General features: G+C 35.2%; 3 protein-coding genes and 1 pseudogene across 5 annotated transcripts; 1 reads left to right on the forward strand and 3 right to left on the reverse strand.

Moving 5' to 3' along the window:
* Positions 1–3,621: 3,621 nt before the first annotated feature.
* On the reverse strand, positions 3,622–9,049 carry Fer1 (48 related 1). Of its 2 annotated transcripts, none has more exons than XM_089073221.1 (3): positions 7,072–9,049; positions 6,059–6,378; positions 3,622–4,778 (listed from the first exon to the last, which is right to left on the reverse strand). In XM_089073221.1, exons 1-3 carry the CDS (start codon positions 7,350–7,352, stop codon positions 4,639–4,641), a joined length of 741 nt encoding a protein of 246 aa, XP_088929347.1. In that variant the 5' UTR covers positions 7,353–9,049; the 3' UTR covers positions 3,622–4,638. The 2 variants fall into 2 exon arrangements, with proteins under 2 accessions (XP_088929347.1, XP_088929346.1); XM_089073220.1 differs by having other exon boundaries at positions 3,627–4,778; positions 6,056–6,378; positions 7,072–9,044.
* Positions 9,050–10,260: 1,211 nt separating this feature from the next.
* Positions 10,261–15,036, reverse strand: LOC148937394 (uncharacterized; annotated as a pseudogene).
* U2af38 (U2 small nuclear riboprotein auxiliary factor 38) lies at positions 15,011–16,677 on the forward strand. Its single transcript, XM_011644472.3, has 5 exons — positions 15,011–15,170; positions 15,259–15,346; positions 15,688–15,754; positions 15,835–16,123; positions 16,220–16,677. The coding sequence occupies exons 1-5, from the start codon at positions 15,127–15,129 to the stop codon at positions 16,452–16,454; spliced, it is 723 nt and encodes a 240-aa protein (XP_011642774.1). The 5' UTR covers positions 15,011–15,126; the 3' UTR covers positions 16,455–16,677.
* Positions 16,678–16,738: 61 nt separating this feature from the next.
* LOC105430771 (transcription factor YY2) lies at positions 16,739–21,409 on the reverse strand. 2 transcript variants are annotated; one of them, XM_011644473.3, is made up of 3 exons: positions 20,831–21,409; positions 18,764–19,358; positions 16,739–18,611 (listed from the first exon to the last, which is right to left on the reverse strand). In XM_011644473.3, the coding sequence occupies exons 1-3, from the start codon at positions 21,318–21,320 to the stop codon at positions 18,497–18,499; spliced, it is 1,200 nt and encodes a 399-aa protein (XP_011642775.1). In that variant the 5' UTR covers positions 21,321–21,409; the 3' UTR covers positions 16,739–18,496. The 2 variants fall into 2 exon arrangements, with proteins under 2 accessions (XP_011642775.1, XP_011642776.1); XM_011644474.3 differs by having other exon boundaries at positions 18,764–19,316; positions 20,831–21,405.
* Between the last annotated feature and the right edge of the window lie 28 nt (positions 21,410–21,437).

Genomic DNA, 21,437 nt, shown 5'->3' on the forward strand with positions numbered 1-21,437 from the left:
TTTGTCGAAATTACATTTGATATTATTATATTTCAAATTATTTGTTGTTCCTAGATCAATAGATCATTGGCCTTTAAAAATTGTGTTTTGCATTGAACTTACTTATTTTGTTAAAATAAATTTAAATAATAAATTTAAATTTTTTGTTAAACGATGTTTTACTTTAAATTAAGATGTTTTTAAATCTTTTGATAATTTTGACAATGATTTAATAGCAGATTGTTTTTTTATATTTATTGCAGAAAAAAGTAATTGGTTTGTTTATTTTTCACGTAAAAGCATATCTTTTAATTACAGTTTGTTTTCGTTGTAAGAAAAAAAATATAATATATTGAATTATCCGCTTATAAGAAAAACATTTTAATTTGCGTGTAAAATTACTTTTTAGCGCATAAATTAACTTTTTTAAAAATTATTTACATTTATCAAAAGCAAAATTATTTCAGTTATATAGTCTTTAAGAATTCTTTCGGGAAGGGACATATGTATGACAGCGAGCCAAGTGTTACATCTCTATCCGGGCGCTGTTACATCTCTGCATTACATTGTAACGCGCGGATGTCGGGTACCATTATTGCGACACGAGAATCGAGAATTAATACTTTATTTGTGTGTCACTCCAGCTGCGAGGATCAACACAAGTGTACCCCTCGCGATAAGAGGGGTATCCAGGGGTACCCTTAATGCGCGGCTCCTCTGTGGGGGGCCCGGATTCTATGGTTTGCTAATTTTCACGGGATCATCGTACCGTGACGTTAGAGCAGATTAGGCTCAATACGGAGTGCTGAACTTTCGCACCTCTCAATGACCGCTTCTTTCCGAACGGTTATGACTGATGTTTCGGCTATCACGAAGAAATTGCAAGCTCAACCCTTTAGAAATTTTTCATATTCGAATAGTGATTAAAAGATGATAGGAAATGGAAAAACCATCGCGAGATGAATTTTCCACATATGTGCACAGAATGAGATTCACATAAATTATTTTGTTATGGGACAAAATTATTTTCGAATCTGTATTTAATCAAGTTTTTAAATGCTTCAAAATTATTCTCTTTGTGTTTTAAAATTTTATTTCCGCTAGGGGATGTTTTCTCTTTATGCAGCATATGATTTAAAAAACGATTACTCTAGATTAATCATCTAGATTAATAATAAACGCATTATTTTTTTAAATTGCAACGCAAGATATTTTTTATTATTTGATTATTGATTTTCTTCATATTACTAGTTCAGGGTTAAAAAAATCGTTCACCCCAATCGAATGTACGTGCGATAAAAGCAGTTGTATCGACACACCTGCGTCAACTCAGAGATAAACTCGATTATTCGTTGCATAAACCAATTCATAATTTTCGTCAAGAGTCTTTTTTGATAAGAAACTTTGATATGTCTTACTAATATCAATATTATTTTTTATCTTCTTTTACGAATGTTTTCTTCAACTTTTCATGAATTTAATCCTCCAATAAATTCTGTTTTCTATATAAAACAATACTCTACATTGAAAGTTCTTGTTTTTTTCAAGATTCGGATAAATTTTTCGATAAATGTATTAATTTTCTCTTCAAAAGAATTTATTTTTTATTTTTTAAATATCTTTTAACATAATTTTTTAAATATTTTTAGTAAGAAAACTCAAATTCTGTTCAAATAAAACTGAGATTAGATCGAATAAACTAAAGTTTTTTTCAATTAATAAATACAATATCGGGAAAAAATATTTAAGAATCGTTCAAATATTTCATCTTTTTCGGGGATAAAAGGAACATTTGTTAAATTTCTCTTAAAATTCGAACCAAGTCGAAAACACACAAGTGCTCGTCGGACCACTTTATCGAGTGACAGGAGAAGCTTCTTATCGAACGAGGAAAGGTTTGGAATCGATTGAGGTTGTACGCGACTTGTCTCCTCCCCTCTGCCCGGTGCCACGAAATCGTCCCTAATTGTCCACAAATCGACGACCACCCTCGATTTCCCGAACCGTTAAATACAACCACCCCGGAGGCAGTGGCCGGACAAGGGGGCCTGTCGTTCTGCTAGCCCCCCTTCGACGTCGAGAGGGTTCGGGTTCACCGGGCACACACCCCGGTAGAATATGGATTCAATTACACCTCATTGTGCCGTGGTGTCTATAAACAACGCTGTTTTCACAGCTGATAGCGACCCACCGCGACTCTGCGGGTCGCGTGTTCCGAGTGAGCGCAGTTCGCGGTATTGTATTTTATCGACAATTTCGAATTTCGGAGATAAAACAAACCTACCGTTTCCAATTTTCTCAATTTCATTCAATTTTGCTCGAGAAAAAAATCTAAATCCTGTAAAAAAAGTTTTCAGAAGATTTTGCATCTTATTGCGTCTCTCGACGTTTAAAAGAAATGACGAGATACGAAATAAAGAAGATGACATATATGTAATGTTTTAACATCAAAGTATCAAGCAGTGGTCGTTTTTCGATTGTTTGTATTTTTTTAAATTAATATTTTTTCTGTTCTCTCTCTCTCTCTCTCTCTCTCTCTCTCTCTCTCTCAGAGGTGGGATTTTAGAACTTTTTGGCTTCAATATTCAATATTTCATCAAAATAGAGAGAAAATAATTGATGAAAAGTTAGAAAATTTCAAAATTGTGTCTTTATAAGAAAAAGATGATAATTAAATATACAAGAAAAAGATGATAATTAAAAAAATTGAGATTGTTCAGAAATAATTCCCCGATATTTCTAGTTAAAACATATTTATATAGCAAATATCAAAAATTTAAAGAATCTTATAAAACGTAACAAAGATATAATTATAATTAAAGAAAAAAAGACCAACGCAAAATGGTTTCGAGAGGCTAGAAGAAAAATTTATTATAACAAATTCGCATAACAAAGATATCTCAAAATTCTCAAGAAATTATCGCCATCTTTCTTTTATTATTTTCCTTATCTCTTCAAAGACAACAAACTTATGGCTATAACAAAATACGCCTTTCGGTCAGTCGAGCTTTCCGCATTGCGATCGCGATGTTCGCATCGTATGCGTGCAAGCGCATAATATCACAAATGTAGGATTGAAAGTTTCTTATCTTCCGCGTTGCCTCGCGGCCTCGCGAAGTTGATAATGACGATAATGACGTGCGATAATAGCCTCCGCAACGGCAACCGGAGCGGCGGAGGAAGAGAAAGAGCGGGCACGGGGACTCGCCGTAGCGAGTCGCAAAAGGAGGAAGGGACCGGAGGATCGTGAGAAGGCTCGCAGCCGTCGACGCCATTATCCCCGCTGAGTCGCAGGGCGCCGCGACGCCGCAATATCGATGTACCGCCCACCATGTCTCCCGCGTTTCCTGCTCTCTTCCTCTCCTTGCCATCTCTCATTCCCTTTCTTTCCCTTTCTCTCTCTCTCTCTCTCTCTCTCTCTCTCTCTCTCTCTCTCTCTCTCTTTTTATATCTCTATTTCTGAACCGACTCCCGACTCTCGTTCTCTTCTTCTTTTGCCCAAACCCATCCCTGCGAGAACACAAGAAGCTTTTTAGGGTGCTATCAACCCTTCGGCGGTTTCGGCCATCTTGCCATTTCTCTCTTTCGGCATGTCGCTGTCGAAAGCATCTTCGAATCACGGACGAGATTTGATTATTAGCTTGGAACTTAAAAGCTGCAAGCTAATAATTCCATCGCGAATGATGATGGAACTTCATTGAGTTCTTCAATGATCCAACTGCAAAAACTGACTAAGTTTTTATGCTTTATTTCAATTTTTTTCGAGCAAGCTTTTCTTTATCAATTATGTTCATTGATGTTGATTTTTAATTATAAAAATAAAGTGGAATTAAATTAAATTTGCAATCAGAAGCTTTATCTGTCAACATGATTTTCTATTTTTGAGTTTCGTCTGTTATTCGTATTTTTTGGAGGACTGCGAGGTGAATAATTTACACAACGAATTTCTCAGAACTACGTTTATTTAGCTTTGTTATTCACAGTGCCGATAATTACGCTCATCGCGCATCATCTCTGTTATGTCGTTTTAATTACGTATAAATGGTAGTGCTTATCCTATTGTAATTGCCTATTTCGAGAATTTCTATTTACAAAGCACGTTTCACAGAACGTTCGTAAAAATGCTTCGTAGATACATACAGACGCACAGATTTGCATTATGCAAAACGATGAAAACCGAATCGGCCATTGCAAAATAAACGTTGATCGAGCCTCCCCTCAGAAAAATCTGAAAGAATTATTTCCTTATAAAAAAAAAAGATATTCCATCTCAAAATTCATGACCAAAAATACTCAGCTTGCGTCTAGAATACTTTTCTAGAAAAAAATCATATTTGCATCAAGATAAAAAAAATTGATTACGTATAAAATATAAAGTAAGAAATTTTCTTTAAAAAAATTGAAATTTTGTTTACGCGTATTTTGCAATGACTAATTCAATTTGCTTTAATACTAACGTTGTCTTCCCGACAAACGATGTATAAATATTTTCGTTTCCAATAAAAAATCGGGGAACACCTCGATAGATGCAAATCACATGACGAGGATCAGTGACTAGAAATGTTTTTCCTTAGACACTAAATAACACGCTAGATGAGAAACGTCCTGACCGTGTCCAAGTCCTTTGTTTCCTCGTGAGTGAAACTCAAAATTCGCCGTCTACTCGAACGTCGTCCCGTTTTTCGACGTTCGCGGATCTTCCGGCGTCCAGACCTTCGCGTACATCGTGCCATTTGGCGAAATATCCGACTTTCTCGACCACGAAAGCGAGTGCGAGATGAACGGATTACCACCGCTGCCTGAAAACCCCAATTTGATGGAAATTAGTCGAAAGCGGAAATCGCGAAATCGCGAAAGGTAGATCGGGATTTTCGTCCCGATCCGTAAAAAAAAAAAATCTGGAGGATTGGCCCCCATACACACAAAAGATCTCGATTGAATTTCTTTTTTTTTTTTTTTTTTTTTTTTCTTTACAATTTAAAAGTCTCGAAAACTGTGACACCAGTTCGAAAGCAGAGCGTAAATAACGGACGATTACGCAATTCCCGAAATTTTTGATAATCTCTCAATTATCCCGGGACAGTAAATTCACCGCGAAGCACCCCTGTATCCAACGGGGACACCTGTCCCGGAATAAAGGGTAGATGGGTAATTATGATAAATCGACCTATGATTCTACGCGGAGCGGAAGCGATTGGGCCGACGCTAATACGTTATGCACATAATATCGAAATAGCGTGGTATGGTCGCTACTGTGTTCTGTATTATTAAACGAAATCTCGCGGAAGCGTAGTGAAAATCAAATCATCGACGAAATTTCGAGGCCCGATTTTTTGTACACGTGACGTTGTCAAAATTTAAATCGTACATGCACGCTACACGCTGTGATCTTCTAACACGGCTGCCCAAAATATGGGTAATTCTCGACGTTGGCATATTTCGATTGATTACGACACGATTTTTTTTCTTTCGGCAATTTTATTAAAAATCGTGGAAAATAATAGTTCCGCCGAAATATTTAAAAATTTGGTCAGATACTGATCTAAAAATTATTTTATTAAGCCACTAAATTATTATACAGAACGTTCAAATTGGTTATTGAAATATAAAATATTTTTGCAATATTGTATTATTATCACGCTTAAGTGATATCCTACATAATAATTTTGATATCCCAATAAAATTATTTTTAGATTTATCCAAACGTTTATATATTTCAAAACCGTCCCTTTACAATTTGGAAGAATTGCCAAATAGTGAAGTTTTAATTTAAAATAATTTTTGTCTATGGGAATTTTGTCGATGGGAATTTAATAAATAATAGATAAAAAAAGAGATATAAAAAAAAATAAATCCATCCAATTTTTTCGCTGTAAAAGGATGGATTAATTTTTTTTTTATATCTCTTTTTTTTATCTATTATTTATTAAATTCGTCGATATTATAAAAAATTTTAAATTACGCAATTTTTCGATATGAATATTAAGCATTTTTAAATAAGGATAATCTTGTGGATAAAGTTCCTATTGTATCATTTGAGAATTATTCGTAGAAATATAATTAAAATTGGCCTCACCACGGACTATGACCTTCTTGGACTCGTCCCGACTGGAACACCTCGAGAGACCGCTGTTGCCCGTCAAGGGGTCGTTACCCTTGTCTGTCCTGACGAGTTCATTGAGGAAGTTTATGTAACCGATCGCCAACTTCAGCGTGTCGACCTTCGACAGTCTTTTCTCGTACGGCAAGGTCGGTATGTGAGCCCTCAGGCCCTCGAAAGCATCGTTTATGTTCTGCATACGTCTTCGTTCCCTCATGTTCGCCGCCTGCCGTTGCTGCACCTGCACCTGTCTCGGACATTTTCCCGATGCCCCGCCGCGTCGGTTGCCTCGACTTCGTCTGAGGGCAAAAGTGACCGGTGAACCGAACGCTGTACGAACTTGCAAGGCGAGCACTTTTTATTTTCTTCACAAATTAATATTAATATTAATACGTAATATTGAGATTCTAGAATTATTCACTAAAAAGGTCCACTTTAATTATTTTAGAACAACTTTAGAAATTATTACTTTGGAAAGTTAACACGTCAAAGTAAATTTTGTTGTTTGGAGAAATTTTACGTTTTTAAATTTAAAGCTTTAATAATTTTCGAGGAAAAAGAATCGATTCCTTTTCGAAGAAAAGAAAAGAAGGAAGAAAAAAGAAAAATCCGAAAATCTGAGAACGCGGAAAAAGCATTTCCAGGGAATGCGAATCATAACTCTCTCGCGCGATTCTACTGATTGTTGCTATAAACAAATTTACAAAACGATCGAAAAATTTATATCTCAATATTAAAACATATTCCAGTATTTATTTGGCATCTAAGAATATCGCTTTAGGCGTTTTGATTAAAAATCTCACTTACTTTTAAGAAAATTAAAATATTAAAGCAAATATTTTCAAATATATTTTAAATCAAATTAAGGATTCTGTAATGTTTCAGAGATCGACTTCATCGAGAGAGGAAAAGAAAAGAGAAGAAAAAGGAAAGAAAGCCGAGCAGCCACAAGAAGCGAAGGGAGCACTTCCGGGATATTCGGGAGCACTCACTCTCTCGCGTGATTCTCCTGATCGCTGCTGTAAACGCTCTCGTTGTCGCTGCTGTTCTCGTCGTAGAGATAGTGTTCGCTGCCGCTAGTGCTACCGGTGCTACCGGACGGATGATGGGACGACGGGAGCTGCGTCGGGATCACCGCCGGAAGCGTCGCCGTGGTCGGTACTCCACAATGCGGCGGCAACGCCGGGATCGCCGGATTACCCAGGAAGCTGTGCGCCTCGTACATGTACTGCCGGTTCATCATGTCCCGTTCGAGATTGTCCATCGAATACATGATGACGGGGGAGGGAGGGGATTCGATATTGTTCACCAATAATCACTTATACCGCGTCACCGCAATTAGGCGTCTCACGGACGTCGAACCGTTGCGTTAATTACACTGTTCACTTCATGATATTTATTTGATAATCTAGCGTCGCTTATCCTTACTTGGATGGCTTACGGATTAATTAAAAAAAAAAAAAAAATATGACTAGATAGTGTGACTAGAAATGGAATGACGAGACTATCGTGTATCTCACGCCATTTAGTTTTTTGCTTTGAACGCTTTGGAATTATAATCGTTTAATTATTGGACGATTCTAAATATTGAATTCCGAATCGTGGGATCGGACGCGACGGATGATCGCATCGTTCGCCGGAATTTCCGGTCATCTCCTACGTGACCTCGATCACATCTCGAGGATCGGGAGATACGATCGACACGTGCCTGCCAGGCGCGTGCAGGATAATATTTCTAAACAGCGGCACGTGTCTTGGCGAACCACCCCGGGCACGTGTCGAGATTTGTCCAAACACTTGTTAACACTTGGCGCTCGCACCTTGAGATATTTGGATTTGCATGCAACGACGCCACTTACGACATTTCGTTAAAGGGATTTGGATCTCTAATATCTTTTTACACTTGCGATGACACGTGAGAATATTTTCTATCAAATGTCTTTATTTGTATCTCCTTCTTTGATTACAAGATTTCTATATCTTAGATTTTTAAATCACTCTTTTGCAGTTGCAAATAATTAAAATGCATTAATTATATCGGCCCAACAAGCTTGGAATTTATTCCGTCGCTCTCATTGTTATTAATTTTACACTCTTGTTTGTTTTATTGGATTGACAAACATAGCTTCATTTTCCTTCCACAGAATTTCTATATAAGATTTTCGAAGAGCTTCTTTCATAAAGTATTATAATTAGATGGAAGTCTTTTGTTATAATTATATATTTCTTTATTACGTAAAAATGACGTTCTGAATTATATTCTATTCTCGCGACTTTGAACGGATTTCAATGAAGACGTCAGACTTTAAATATTACACTTTCACTTGACCGTTTTTTCCATCAGGTTTTATATGGTCCTCAAATTCTTTAGGATGCCATCCTACTTTCCTTACAACACCAACATTTCAATCGTCCTTCCTTGAATTTACTCATTACAGAATTTACAATTATCAATTCTTTAAAAAGTCACTAAGAAAATGTATGCGTAACTTTTAAAAATATTCTTGAAAAAGTTTTCAAGTTCTCTAATCGCACTTTGCAATTACATTATCGCTTCAAATATTTGCGAACTGTCACAATTATTGTTCCTGAGTTTCTGTAGAAAACAACTCTGTACTAATTTATGGTTTCTCTTGAATATTTCTTTAGGTTTTTTTCGCACTTGCACTGACACCCAAAACATTCCCCGTAGATTTATCCGTCACAAGAAACGTCGCTAATCATTGTCGCGCAAATCATTGTCGCGTGTACAATCCTTCCAAATATATAAATATAATAATACCAAAATTCAGAGCAAAATTCAGGAATGAATGCTTCTTGAATGTTTTTCCGGATGTTAGCCGATTTCGCGCTCGAAAGCTGGGATCTTTCGCAGCCTCCTCTGCCGGCAGACCACCTATCGCGTTACGATCGTTCAGGTGATCTCTCGCTGGACTAAAATCGAAAAGCGACGAGCAGCAAGGCGGAAGCCATGCCGGGGTTGAAAGCCCAGCTACGACCCCATTCGTCGAACGCACAGTCGGCAAGCCTGCCTACCCCTTGGTTGCTGGGGTAGCGGTGCCGCCTCTTCATCGATCTGATAAGGAACCGTCGTCATTCCCGTTCCTAGGAACAGTGTCCCGGAACACCGTCAGGAGAACTGCAGCTCAATGCCAATAGGAATGCATATTTTCTTAAAAGACGAGATGACCTTTAAAAACCACGTGCTTCGCTTCTAAAAAATGTTGAACGAATTGAGACTGAAGAAACGAGTTTTGAACACGCCATCGAATTAGGAACGATGAAATTAGTGAGAATTTGTTCCTCGACAAATATTGGAAGATCTAAAATTGTGCAAGATTGAGTATTTCATTAAATTGTTGGAGTATAGCCAAGTTATGTCATTGAAATAATTAAAATTTAAAAAAATATATATATATATTTAAATTTTATGAATTTTACACACGTGTATGTGTGTGTATATGTATGTATGTATTATAGGTTTAAATTTATTAATCCTTTTATACATTGAAATATTCTTTTAGGTATTTATATCACTCGAGCTCATTACACTTGGCATTTTTGCGAAAAGTTTTCATCGCCGTTGAATATTGTTCGTTATATGAACTTGGCTAACCATAGGTTTTACTCACATCGAACCTACAGAATTTTCAAGTATAGTCTATAGCGACTTCATGAATTCATAATTGACATGAAAGTCCATCGCAGTGAAAAAAGCCGGTTCTAAACTGGCAAGTGAGAAAAAACTTGCGACATCAAGCGAAGTATATAACATTAATACATTATTAATACTATACACATGCATCTTTTATTGTTTTCAATATATAAATTTTAATAAACGCATAAAGCATATTTTAACATACAAAAATATAAAGATAAAAGAATTTATTATATAACAAATATTATATAATAAATAATATGAATAGAATAACGTACCGAAATACAATGCAATATAAATATAAATCTATAAATATAATATAAATCTTTCGACAATTTATCATTTATAATTCGAAATAATGTATAACATGCAGTTATAATACACGCAAAATATTTTTTTTTAATTCTGCCATGTTCTTGGCATCTCTTTGTTTTTATTAATTGCTACTTTACTTTAGCACATTCGAGTTCTTACATCTCTCCCGGAAAATTGTTACGAACAGCAAAGAGCACATCGTCGGAAATCACGGATAAAGCCGTAATAACAAAAAAGAAATTAAACGCACGTGCGAGTCACGTGCGGCCGCAACGTCGCAAAGGGTTGCGTCCTGGGTTAACCACTTCGGCGACATTTGGCCTGCCGAGCAAACCTGTAATTATGCGTACCGTAACAGGTATACGCATAATCTGATTTTACTAACGCATTATTAAGTGCCAGACAATAATATTTAATAATTCACTGTTGGTTACAATATGCTTGCCAGATGCACGCGTTGTTTTCTAACCGGGCGATATTTACTGTTATTTTATATAAAGAGAACTACGTGTCGAGGATAGAGAGAGTCATTTCTATTATAAGTTGAATGCATTCTTATCTTGATAAAAAAATTATCTCGAGGATTATGTAGAAGTTGCATCAAAAATCGTAAAAGATATAAAAAAAGAGAAAAATCATTTTCCAAACAAGATAAAGCTCCAACATTTATTATAAAATTTTACAAAAATTATAAACAAAACATAATGAATATCTTTGCTAAGATTCTTTAAAAACAATATAATTTAAGAAAGAAGAACCAATTTTCTTTTTTTCAATTCTCTTTGCAGAGATATTGGTTATATTTCTGTTTTTAATTAATGTTCTATAAAAATATTATGATAATTATTTTCCATATTACACTTTAACATTTCAATAATCTTATTGTTTTAAAATTTTTTCTGCGTTATTTTATACAACCGACGTTCGTAATTCATATTTAGTATGAATAGATTAATTCATAGGGTGTACTCTTTTATGATAATGCCGACAAACTAATAAACTAAACCCTGTTACAAATATCTTTACGTTTCTGGATGATTTCGGGCCTCATTTATTACACTTTGATAATTACTACCTCTGAAATTACAAGATGAGGGATTACGTCGAACTCGGATGAGTTATAGTTCCATCTGTGACGCTTCTCCGGAAGAATCGGGAAAACGGCATTTCCAGTTCCCACGGTTGTAATTAATATCCCCATTTATCAGTAATTGCATCTTGTACATTAACGCTTTTCTTTGTGCATCATCACGCATATTGTAATAATAGAAATAGTGATAGTGACGCATATATATACGAATAATTTTTCCAAAAAGGAATTTAAATAAATTTAAAAAATAATAAATTAAAACGTAGTAAGTAAATAAAATTGAGAAGATTAGAAATCTCAATGGAAAAATTAAACGGTTTTTAGATAAACCAAGAGTTTTTCTTTTTTTTTTCTTTTGCTAATCGTATACTTCAATCGAATGTAGCGGTCGCAGCTTGTTTCGATATAATCCGAAATGAAAATACTACATCGGGACGGCTCCATTGTCCGGCAGAATTTTTGATCCTCGAGATCGAGAGATAACTAAAGGGAATCGGATTTAAATAGCAAAGCCCATGCGGCCACGTGTACGCGCTTAAATGCGATTCCGAGATGCGATGACAAGACGATTCGCGCAATCTCACCCCGTATCGGCAATCGAATAAATATTATCTCTACCTCGCCACCTCGAAGAGATTTGCAATATAAAAAAAGTCGATTGCGATAAAAAGCATATCTATAAAACGCGGCGAAACTTGAAGCATCCTCGTCGATTTGGAACATATACTGACACCGAAAAATATATTTGCTTTCTCGTTTTTTTTTTTAAATTAAATAAGAATAGAAATTCTAATTAAATACTATATAGTGATAGAAATATTAATTAAATAATAAAAAGTAATGAAAAAGAGTAATAAACAATTGTAAGAGAAAATTTTTATTTTTTGGTAACGGTGTTTTTATAAAACTAAAATATATAAATTAAAATATATAAATTAAAACTATTAATATTTAATTTATGACATGATTATGTGATTTCTGCAATTTTGAATCTCATGAAATCTATTTGATATAAATAAAAGACGAAATTATTAAAAGTAATTATGAAATATATATATATATATATATATATATATATATATATATTGTTGCGTATATATTGTTGCGTTGGAAAAAATATTTATACTATCATACATTTTCGTGATGGCACCGATTGATTTTTGGGATATATTTACATGTATTAAAAAACAGATTTCCAGATCATAAGAGGCACGGGATTAGCAGCTCCATGGATAAACCGATTTTTCACGGTGCATCCTGGCAGGAGGAGGTCTCGACTAACACCTGGTACACGAAACAGGCCATCGAAACGCACCCGTAAGTGTCTATTAATTTATACCCAGCGGGAGTGTGAAATCGATTTGTGTTCATGAATTGCATCGGGATCCGTGCTGAGACATGCATTTTAAATGATAATTTTCGTGCGCGTACGATTATTAATATTATTGATTAAAAAAAATATATTTTTTACGCATGTATTATCCTTATAATCAGAGAATTAAGATTATTAATTACATTAAAAATATTTATATTTGAGATAAATATTGTTCTTTTGTTTCGAGAAATAGTGTATTGAGGAATACTTTTAAAATTCATATTTATTTGTGAGTAAAATGTTGATGAAATTTTTTATTAAATTTTATGAATTAATAAACGAAACAAAGTGACAAAATATTTAAATAAATGAAAAAAATGAAAATAAGAAAAATTTTTCTTTTTCTGATTATTATTTGAACATTATTGTATCCTGGAGAATATACGTCTTTGGATTGTGATTTTCCAGAATGGTTCTTGAAAAATAGCAACGATTAACAATGCTGAATTTCTCACTGTTCTTTCACGCTGGCACAATGACGAGCCAGTAATAACAAATCGATTGTACGGATGCCGAAGACACGCATTCGCCGCAGGAGGGCTGTTCCCCAGGAAAACTGGGGAAGGCGGTGCATTGGAGCGTAGAGTGTTTTGGGGTCTCGTGCCCCTTTACGCGGGGGTCGCGTGTGAGGACACCGCAGGGGGTAACATCCAACTCCGGATATACCGGAAACGGTTAGGTAGCACCGGATACGGGAGGCGCATTATTAGACAGGTGGCTGGAATTTTGTGGAGCAGGACAATTTGATGACTAGGACAAGTTCGGCCTTGTCAATGAAGTGTAAAAACAAAATATAGGAAAGATATATAGAAAATAAGACATATTTAGATATTACTTTTAAAGCATATCATATTTATATAAATATAAATCAATAATATATATTTATATAATATTATTGATTTTTATATACTTAATATTTATTCTATATATATATATATATATATAAATATATAAAAATCAATAATATATAAATACTACTTACTCTATATATATATTTTACTCTATAATATATATTTTATATATATATATATATATATAAAATATATATTATATATTATATATCATAAATATTATATATATTATATACATATAATATAAATCTATTCATCCAAGTGTGCACGCGTCTCTTAAGAATATACTCAAGCTATGAGATGAGTGGATATTCTAAATATATTCTGAGAAAATATAAGTGACATGTAAATGTTCTGAATATATCCTGAAAATATACGGCTGAAGTACCATGCAAATGTACGAATTTTCTCAATATATACGTGATAAACATGATTATAGTACACATACATTCGACAGAATATATAAAAAATTAAAACATTTTTACATACAACATTTATACAAGTTTTTTTAACTTATAAATTTAAATGATATGTTAAAAATAAAAATATAGCTTTCTGAATTCCAGATTACGTGCAATAAAAAAAAATTGAAAGAACCTAATTTATTTGTGAACGATCTCATCTCATGCAGATGTCCATACAGCAATCAAATGTTCTATTCATAATATCTACTAAGATGAGAGATATCTTTATAGTTGTTTGTCAATGGGAAATATTCGTGGCGATCATTTAATGGATCATTATCCATTCATCAAATGCTATTCAATGCTCACATATGTACAAAATGCAATATGCGTTTTTATTAACACCAATAATTTTTTTCAACAACGTTTCACATTTATCTGCACGGAAAAAAATAGTTTGGTTGGCTGGATCAAAATTCTGTTTCAAAATGAACGAGTCAGGAATGCCAATTGAAATTATCAAATTTCTATTCAAATTAATTCAGAATTCTTATTTAAATCAGCTTCTTTCTTTGATTTAAATTGAATTCTGATAACTTCAAATGAAATTCTTTATTCGTCCATTTTGAAACAGAATTTTGATACAGCTAATCAAACTATTTTTTCGTGTGTCGAAATATTAGGCGATGTTATTTGTTTTAGAAAATTATAATATACACAATATAACTTTCTCGACAAACAGATGTAAATACATATATGTGTATTAACTTTAAGATAATTAATTTTAATATCCAATATGATAAAAAAAAATAGTAAATTACCGACATAATTGCTTGTCGATAACTTATCAATTGTATATTTTCAATATCGACAATTGATTAATCATCAATTATAAATAAATAGTTGATAATGATTAATATAATTTTTTAGTTATTTTTATTTATAACTAAATAATTACAAATTAAGAACTTTAATTCTTAGATGTAAATAAAATACAAACAGAAGAATTAATAAAAAGTTTGCAATGATCTAAATTTCAAGAATATGGGATTTCGATAATTCTAAATCAAGAATAATTAATTTTTTATTTATTTTTTTAAATTTATTTTTTTTTCTATTTTATAAGCAAGTGTCCTCTGGACAGCTGTATTACTTATTCGAAACGATTGTGAGCGATTTTTTTCTAATTGGCGATTGTTGCGCATTCATGAGAATAAGCCTAACCGCATCTTTCTCATGAATACCGACCAATACCAGCCGCCATTTTAACATCAAACGGCGTATGATGCTTGGTAGGTTTTGATGAGTGAATTACAATTATTGGAATAATCTCGCATTCAACGAAATTTGAATCATGGCGGAATATTTAGCATCTATCTTCGGTACCGAGAAAGACAAGTAAGAGAAACTCTTTCAATTTGTTACAAATTACGACGAGACAAGAGCAATTTCTAATCTAACCTGCATCTTCTTTTTCTTTTTTTAGAGTAAACTGTTCTTTTTACTTTAAAATCGGCGCCTGCCGCCACGGTGATCGGTGCTCGCGTATTCATAATAAACCTACATTCAGTCAGGTATGTAGTCCTTTAATTAGATGATTAGTAGCCTAGTCTTTCTTCCTATTGTTTTATACACGACTACAATCACAACTTTTAATTAATTTTCAATTTCTAAGATCCATTTCTATCAATACGATTTAACTTTAATTTTAATTTAATTTTTTATATCTTGTTTAGGTTTAAAAATTAAAGAAAAATAATGAGTAAATTTTAACTTGAAAGTAAAGTTAATTTATATTAATATACAATGAACATAAATATATCTATGCAACAGAAATGGATAACTTCTATTTAGTATTTATTGTTAGTTTTTTTTATATGTTTATAATGTGTTTAATAATTCTTTATTTTTTCAGACATGTTTGCTTCAAAATTTATATGTAAATCCCCAAAATTCTGCCAAAAGTGCAGATGGCTCTCATTGTAAGTAGATTGCAGCTTGTTCTATCAATTTATTTGATATTTTTAAACTTCTTTCCAAATGTTATTTCTTCCTGTTTTAGTGGTTGCAAATGTATCAGATGAAGAGATGCAAGAGCATTATGATAACTTCTTTGAAGATGTTTTTGTCGAGTGTGAGGACAAATATGGTGAAATCGAAGAAATGAATGTGTGCGACAATCTCGGAGATCATTTGGTAGGCAATGTTTACATTAAATTCCGAAGAGAAGAAGATGCAGAGAGAGCTGTGAATGATTTGAACAATCGTTGGTTTGGCGGTAGACCAGTATATGCTGAGCTTTCACCAGTGACGGATTTCCGAGAGGCTTGTTGCCGCCAATACGAAATGGGGTAACTTAATATACAAGACATTTATTCATAGAAACTTGGAGGATAAAATCGATGACATATACTTATATATACTCTTGTATTTTTTCTTCATTTCAGAGAATGTACACGATCTGGATTCTGCAACTTCATGCATCTGAAACCCATCTCGCGTGAACTACGTCGTTACTTGTATAGTCGCAAGAAGAGCGGCAGGGGACGATCTAGATCGCGTTCACGATCACGTGGCCGAGATCGCAAACGTCGATCGCGATCTCGTGACAGACGATCAAGATCCAAAGATCGTCGAAAGAGAGACGATAAAGGTAGAGACGGTCGGTCTGGAAGATACTAGAGCATTATGTTTGTACGGAGATATTTTCATTCCAATCTAATATCATTCAATGGAAAGAGAACGAATTGAACGTGAAAATCTGAACGATAAACTGTCCTCTTGAGTACATACCGCGGACAAGAAGTATGTTTTATTAATATATTTGTATAACCGATAGAGAATTAGTATTCCTTCAGTGCTATGTCTTGCGTTGCCTGTTAATAAATTAGTTATTCCGAAATAATCGAGCAATGTTCTTTTTTTCATGCATTGAAAAAATATATGCATTGAATAAAATATAAGCATAGAAATATATATATATTTTATTTCATATATGTTCATATTCTCATATAAATTATCGAACTTAAACGTAAATAGTGAAAAACGATGTACTACGTTAGATTTATGAATACAACAAAAAAAATCAAATGCCTTTTCATATCAGTTTTTCGGCGAAAAGCGTGGTATAATCATTCACATACGCATACATACACGTACACACGTATCGTTACTAAATTACCTTTTTTTAAAAAGAGTAATATCGTTTCTTATCAGTTATCTAGATTGTTTTTTTTCATCCAAATATAAACTGTATTTAGGAGACAATTACATTCTTCCTCGTAAATATTGTTATGTTAATAAAATGTAAATGGTATGATATATAAAAAAAAATACACATCATATAAAGAAGCCTATCATAAAATATAACAATTGTCAAAAGGGGCAAATCAGAAATGAAAATTTATTGATAAAAAAAAAATTGCGTCAAATCATTATGCAATTATTAATTTGGTTTTTTTTTTAATAGATATTAAGTTATATGAGAAAACATAGTGATAGATGGGTTCAGCCATAAAAATTATGTATACAGCTGCAAAGTAAAATCTTTTTTTCTTTATGAAAGTATAGATATATACTTTACAGGATTTAAACAAATAATCCAAAGTCCACCTAATTCAATGTAGGTTGGTGCACATGTACACTTATGCTTGTTACAACATCGCGCGTATAAAATTATGATATGCGGATAAACATGATTGGTGACAATAATGAGAGATGCACGCAATAATCATTTTATTCTAATCAATATTAAATCTACCGATAGCTGTATTGCTTCTTACTCGAAATGTCGAGAATTCGCCAACGATTCGAATTTTATCGCCAGTCATTCAAGTCGCAACGTCACTGCAAGTATCACGGATGCAATTACCGCGGTTTCGATATACCTTTCTTTTGTACAATTTCTTCCTTCCATGTATATCACTTTGCCTTCTTTCCATATCCATCAAACGTCGTATCGCGATATCAATTGTCCTGGCGGTATAAGGATCATCGATAAGGAAAAAACGATGCCAAACGATAAAGATTTGCGTGATGTTTACGGACTTCATAATATGCGTTACGCACGCGTACGCGTATATATATATATATATAATTCCTTCTTCCTTTAATAACTATTAACAAGTCTTAGCATTATACAGTGTAAAAGTTGTATATTACCAAGATGGTACAATTGAGTCCGACGGAAAAAGATGCATCTTCGTGGTTTATTCCCATCTGAATTTCTCCAAAATATACTGTATACAATATTTTAATTGTACTTATATATATTTATATATATATATACAGTCTCGTGTACGTGTATCTTGTGTGTATATATATATGTATATGTGTATGCGAGCGCACTCGATTTCTCCTGATAGAATAAGAAATTGAGCAGTACGCGACACAGTCTAGCTTTATCTTAGAAGATACATTATATTTTTTTTATCTTTTTTCTTTTTTTAAATGTTTCTTAAATTTTATTTTCCCTCTCGTGTTTTACGATAATATAGTATTCCAAACGTTTCTCAAGTAATTCGTATTTAAGCACAGAGGTATTACTCGATTAAATCTTTCATTAATTCTCTTAAGACAGCTGACTGTCCGTGTCATGTGTAGCCATTACACATCACTTGTACGCGCCATAAAAGTATTTACATTGTTTAGATTAATAATTAATGGTTACGATACTTCAGTAGTAGTGTTCAACGGGAAAGATACGAGATCAGTATTTAGGGGGGCTAATCGGCGTAGACAATGAACTGTTGATTGTCCACATCTGCAACTTCAACTTGGACAAATTGAGGCTGTTGAAGTTGAATTTGTTGTACTTGTCTTCCAATCGCGTTCCGTGACCTGAAATTACACAAGATCAAATAATCAATTTCATCGCATTTCGTCTATCTTTTAAATTATGATCGAATTATCCCCATCTTTAAATAATTTATTTCTATAATGACTCAAAAATCCATCAATCCATCATCTTTCTATGCGGAAGCAGAACTTACTTGGCCTTTGCATGAGTCAATATGTGCGACTTGAGGTTCGTTGATTGCGCAAACTTTTTACTGCATCCATCAAACGGACACACATATGGTCGATCGCCAGTATGGATTCTGACGTGAGTGCGAAGGTTGAAATCCAGACTAAACCTCTTGCCACATCCCTCAAAAGTACATTGAAATGGTTTTTCGCCTGTGTGCACGAGCTGATGCCGTTTAAGTTTAGAACTTTCGACAAAAGCCTTGCCGCACTCCGCACATACATGCACACGTGGTCCATGCGTATGCAAGTGTTTGCGCATTGCACTGTTATCTCGGAACATCTTAGTACATCCCTTGTGAGGACATGCGATCGTTCGATCCCCGCCGTCCATCACTGGTGGTTTGCGCACTTTCAACTTGTGACCAGGTCGAGCAAACTCGGCCAATTGCTTTGGATCAGAGAGGTCTAAGCCAGGCATGCCATCGGATACTGAACTGTTAGAGTTGAACTTGGTATTAGACTTGCCCGTCATGTATTCCGTATAGTCGGGATCTGGTTCTGGATTCGAACCTTCATCTGGAACATCCACATCCAGGTCAGGCGCTAATAGGATGTTACCTTTAACAGCAATAAACGGAGAACTTTGCCAAAAAAAGCTACCATAATTTTTTAATTTTCTTTTGTCTATATTATATTTGTCTATTATATTTTTATAATTATGCATGATCTATGAAATATTCTACACTTGAGTAAATATTTTATATCTATATGAAATTATACTCTGGCAAAAGAAAACAAAATGAACATTATAAAATCGTTGGAAGAAACATTTAAGGAAAAGGTATATAATAAAATTGCAAAATGATTTGACAAATTAAATTAAAGCCAAGATGAATCTGCGATTTAAAATTTTCTATAAGAATTAAAATTGAGATATTCTGTGTACATTTTAATTACTTGTTAATTTTTTCAAAACAAAAGTATTAAATTTCTCCGAAATCATTAAGTATATTTAAACATATTTTAACATAATTTTGTTTTATTTAAAAAAGAAATAGATATATTTCTAGTGAATAGTGCGGAATAAAGATAAGAAATATATGCCGGAACAAACACGATACCCGTTATATCACTGCGTTTTGAATAACAACCTTTGACATTTCTTTCTGACAAGATTATTGAATGATAATGACGTAACTCGATACAAAACGTGTTTCTCGCGCAAAAAGCACGACGGACCGTAACACAACAGGAGAGTCATTACAAATCGTTTATTCGAATTTCATTATCAACCCGTTTCTTTAATACACCCGATATATGCGCTCGCGGTGCAGCATGGATCCGCCGTGACGTCAGAAGCCGAAGCGTCGCTTGGACTTCTTTTGTACTCCTCGAGATTCATAGCGTTCTTTTCGAACGAGATGCGACTAGTTTGATCGCTCACTCGCTCGCTCGCATATTCCAATTTCTCTTTCTTTTTTAAAAACGTGAAATTTTAATAGCGACATATGCGAGTGACGCCAATGGAACATTCGAGTGTCGCGATGCTCCGCGACGTCGCTCGGCTCGTTTGATACCGTCGCCGCCATTTGCTTCGCGGCGGACGGGCGGGCGATCCGCCGCGTAAAAGAGGCCATTTTCAAAATATGGCTGCCCCCGTAGGGCCAAGCATAATGGCGTTCGCGTGATCAAAACAAACAACACGGCCTGTCAAGCCGGCTGGCCCGGGAGAACGACACGGCGGGTTCAGGTCGCCGATTTCTCCGCGTGGCGATCGCGCGCCCGTGCCCGCGACGCAATATCGATCCGAGCGTTGCACCGGAAGTGCGTACCCGCCTGTGTGCGTGGAGGATACAACGGGTCGCCAGAAGGAACGAAAGAGAGAAAGAAAGAGACGGAAATAGAGACCTTCTGTCCCTTTGGATAAAGGCTCGCCTAGAAAAATTAAAAGATAATAAAAAAGAGGAAAAAATAAGAAAGAGGAGGAAAAGAATGAAGGAAGTAGAAATGCCAGAGATCCGGAGTGTAAATGAATGCGTGTGTGCGTGCGTGCGTGCGTACACGCGCTGCGTGTACGACCGTACACTCACCGTCGTCCGTGCCAGACGCCCACATCGTTACCGAGAACTCGCCCTCGAGCGTCTTGATCTGCACCTGCTTCTGCTCCCACTTCCTAGCCTTGGTCTCGGTGGCCATCTCGCCAAAGATTGCGTGGTCGGACGCGCGGAAACGCGCCCCGCCGCTCTTACGCGCCTTCTTCGCGGCCTTACGCGACGGCCCGGGACTGGACTCGACATAAATGTCGTTGTCCGGCACCGGGATCTGGTCGTACACGCTGAGCGGATCCGCGCCTACGATCTCTTCCTGTGTCTGCAGTATGATTTCCTCGCGGCCCGGCTCCGGCAGCGGTTGCAGCGCTATCATCGGCTGCCCGTCCTCGCCCTCGATCGTCGTCTCCACTGTCTCGCACGGTATCTCCACTGGTATCGCCTCTATCTCGACCTCCTGAATGTCCGGTTGAATCTCCACTTCGGTTATTATGTCCGAGGACGCCATATTAATCTCCGGCGGCGACGCCATGTTAACTCACCAAAATGGCTGGCCTGGCGACACAGGGCACGGCGGGGACTCGAGCGTCCCGCGGCTCCCACGTGATCAAAAAGTCCACGTGTTGTCCCCTAGCTAGCGCCAGCGGGC

The sequence above is a fragment of the Pogonomyrmex barbatus genome, unplaced genomic scaffold (assembly GCF_055798465.1).
Source record: "Pogonomyrmex barbatus isolate J1 unplaced genomic scaffold, ASM5579846v1 scaffold14, whole genome shotgun sequence".
In the NCBI taxonomy this organism is placed as follows: domain Eukaryota; kingdom Metazoa; phylum Arthropoda; class Insecta; order Hymenoptera; family Formicidae; genus Pogonomyrmex; species Pogonomyrmex barbatus.

Bases quoted from the DNA above. Each gene is read 5' to 3' on its own strand.
- Fer1 (XM_089073220.1), bottom strand. From the start codon at position 7,352: ATGTATTCGATGGACAATCTCGAACGGGACATGATGAACCGGCAGTAC. The intron at 6,379-7,071 runs GTGAGTGCTCCC...TTTTGCCCTCAG, and splicing joins CAGGAGAATCACGCGAGAGA to ACGAAGTCGAGGCAACCGAC. The intron at 4,779-6,055 runs GTGAGGCCAATT...TGGGGTTTTCAG, and splicing joins CAAGAAGGTCATAGTCCGTG to GCAGCGGTGGTAATCCGTTC.
- U2af38 (XM_011644472.3), top strand. From the start codon at position 15,127: ATGGCGGAATATTTAGCATCTATCTTCGGTACCGAGAAAGACAA. The intron at 15,171-15,258 runs GTAAGAGAAACT...TTCTTTTTTTAG, and splicing joins TTCGGTACCGAGAAAGACAA to AGTAAACTGTTCTTTTTACT. The intron at 16,124-16,219 runs GTAACTTAATAT...TCTTCATTTCAG, and splicing joins TGCCGCCAATACGAAATGGG to AGAATGTACACGATCTGGAT.
- LOC105430771 (XM_011644473.3), bottom strand. From the start codon at position 21,320: ATGGCGTCGCCGCCGGAGATTAATATGGCGTCCTCGGACATAATAACC. The intron at 19,359-20,830 runs GTGAGTGTACGG...TTGCTGTTAAAG, and splicing joins GGCGTCTGGCACGGACGACG to GTAACATCCTATTAGCGCCT. The intron at 18,612-18,763 runs GTAAGTTCTGCT...GTGTAATTTCAG, and splicing joins TTGACTCATGCAAAGGCCAA to GTCACGGAACGCGATTGGAA.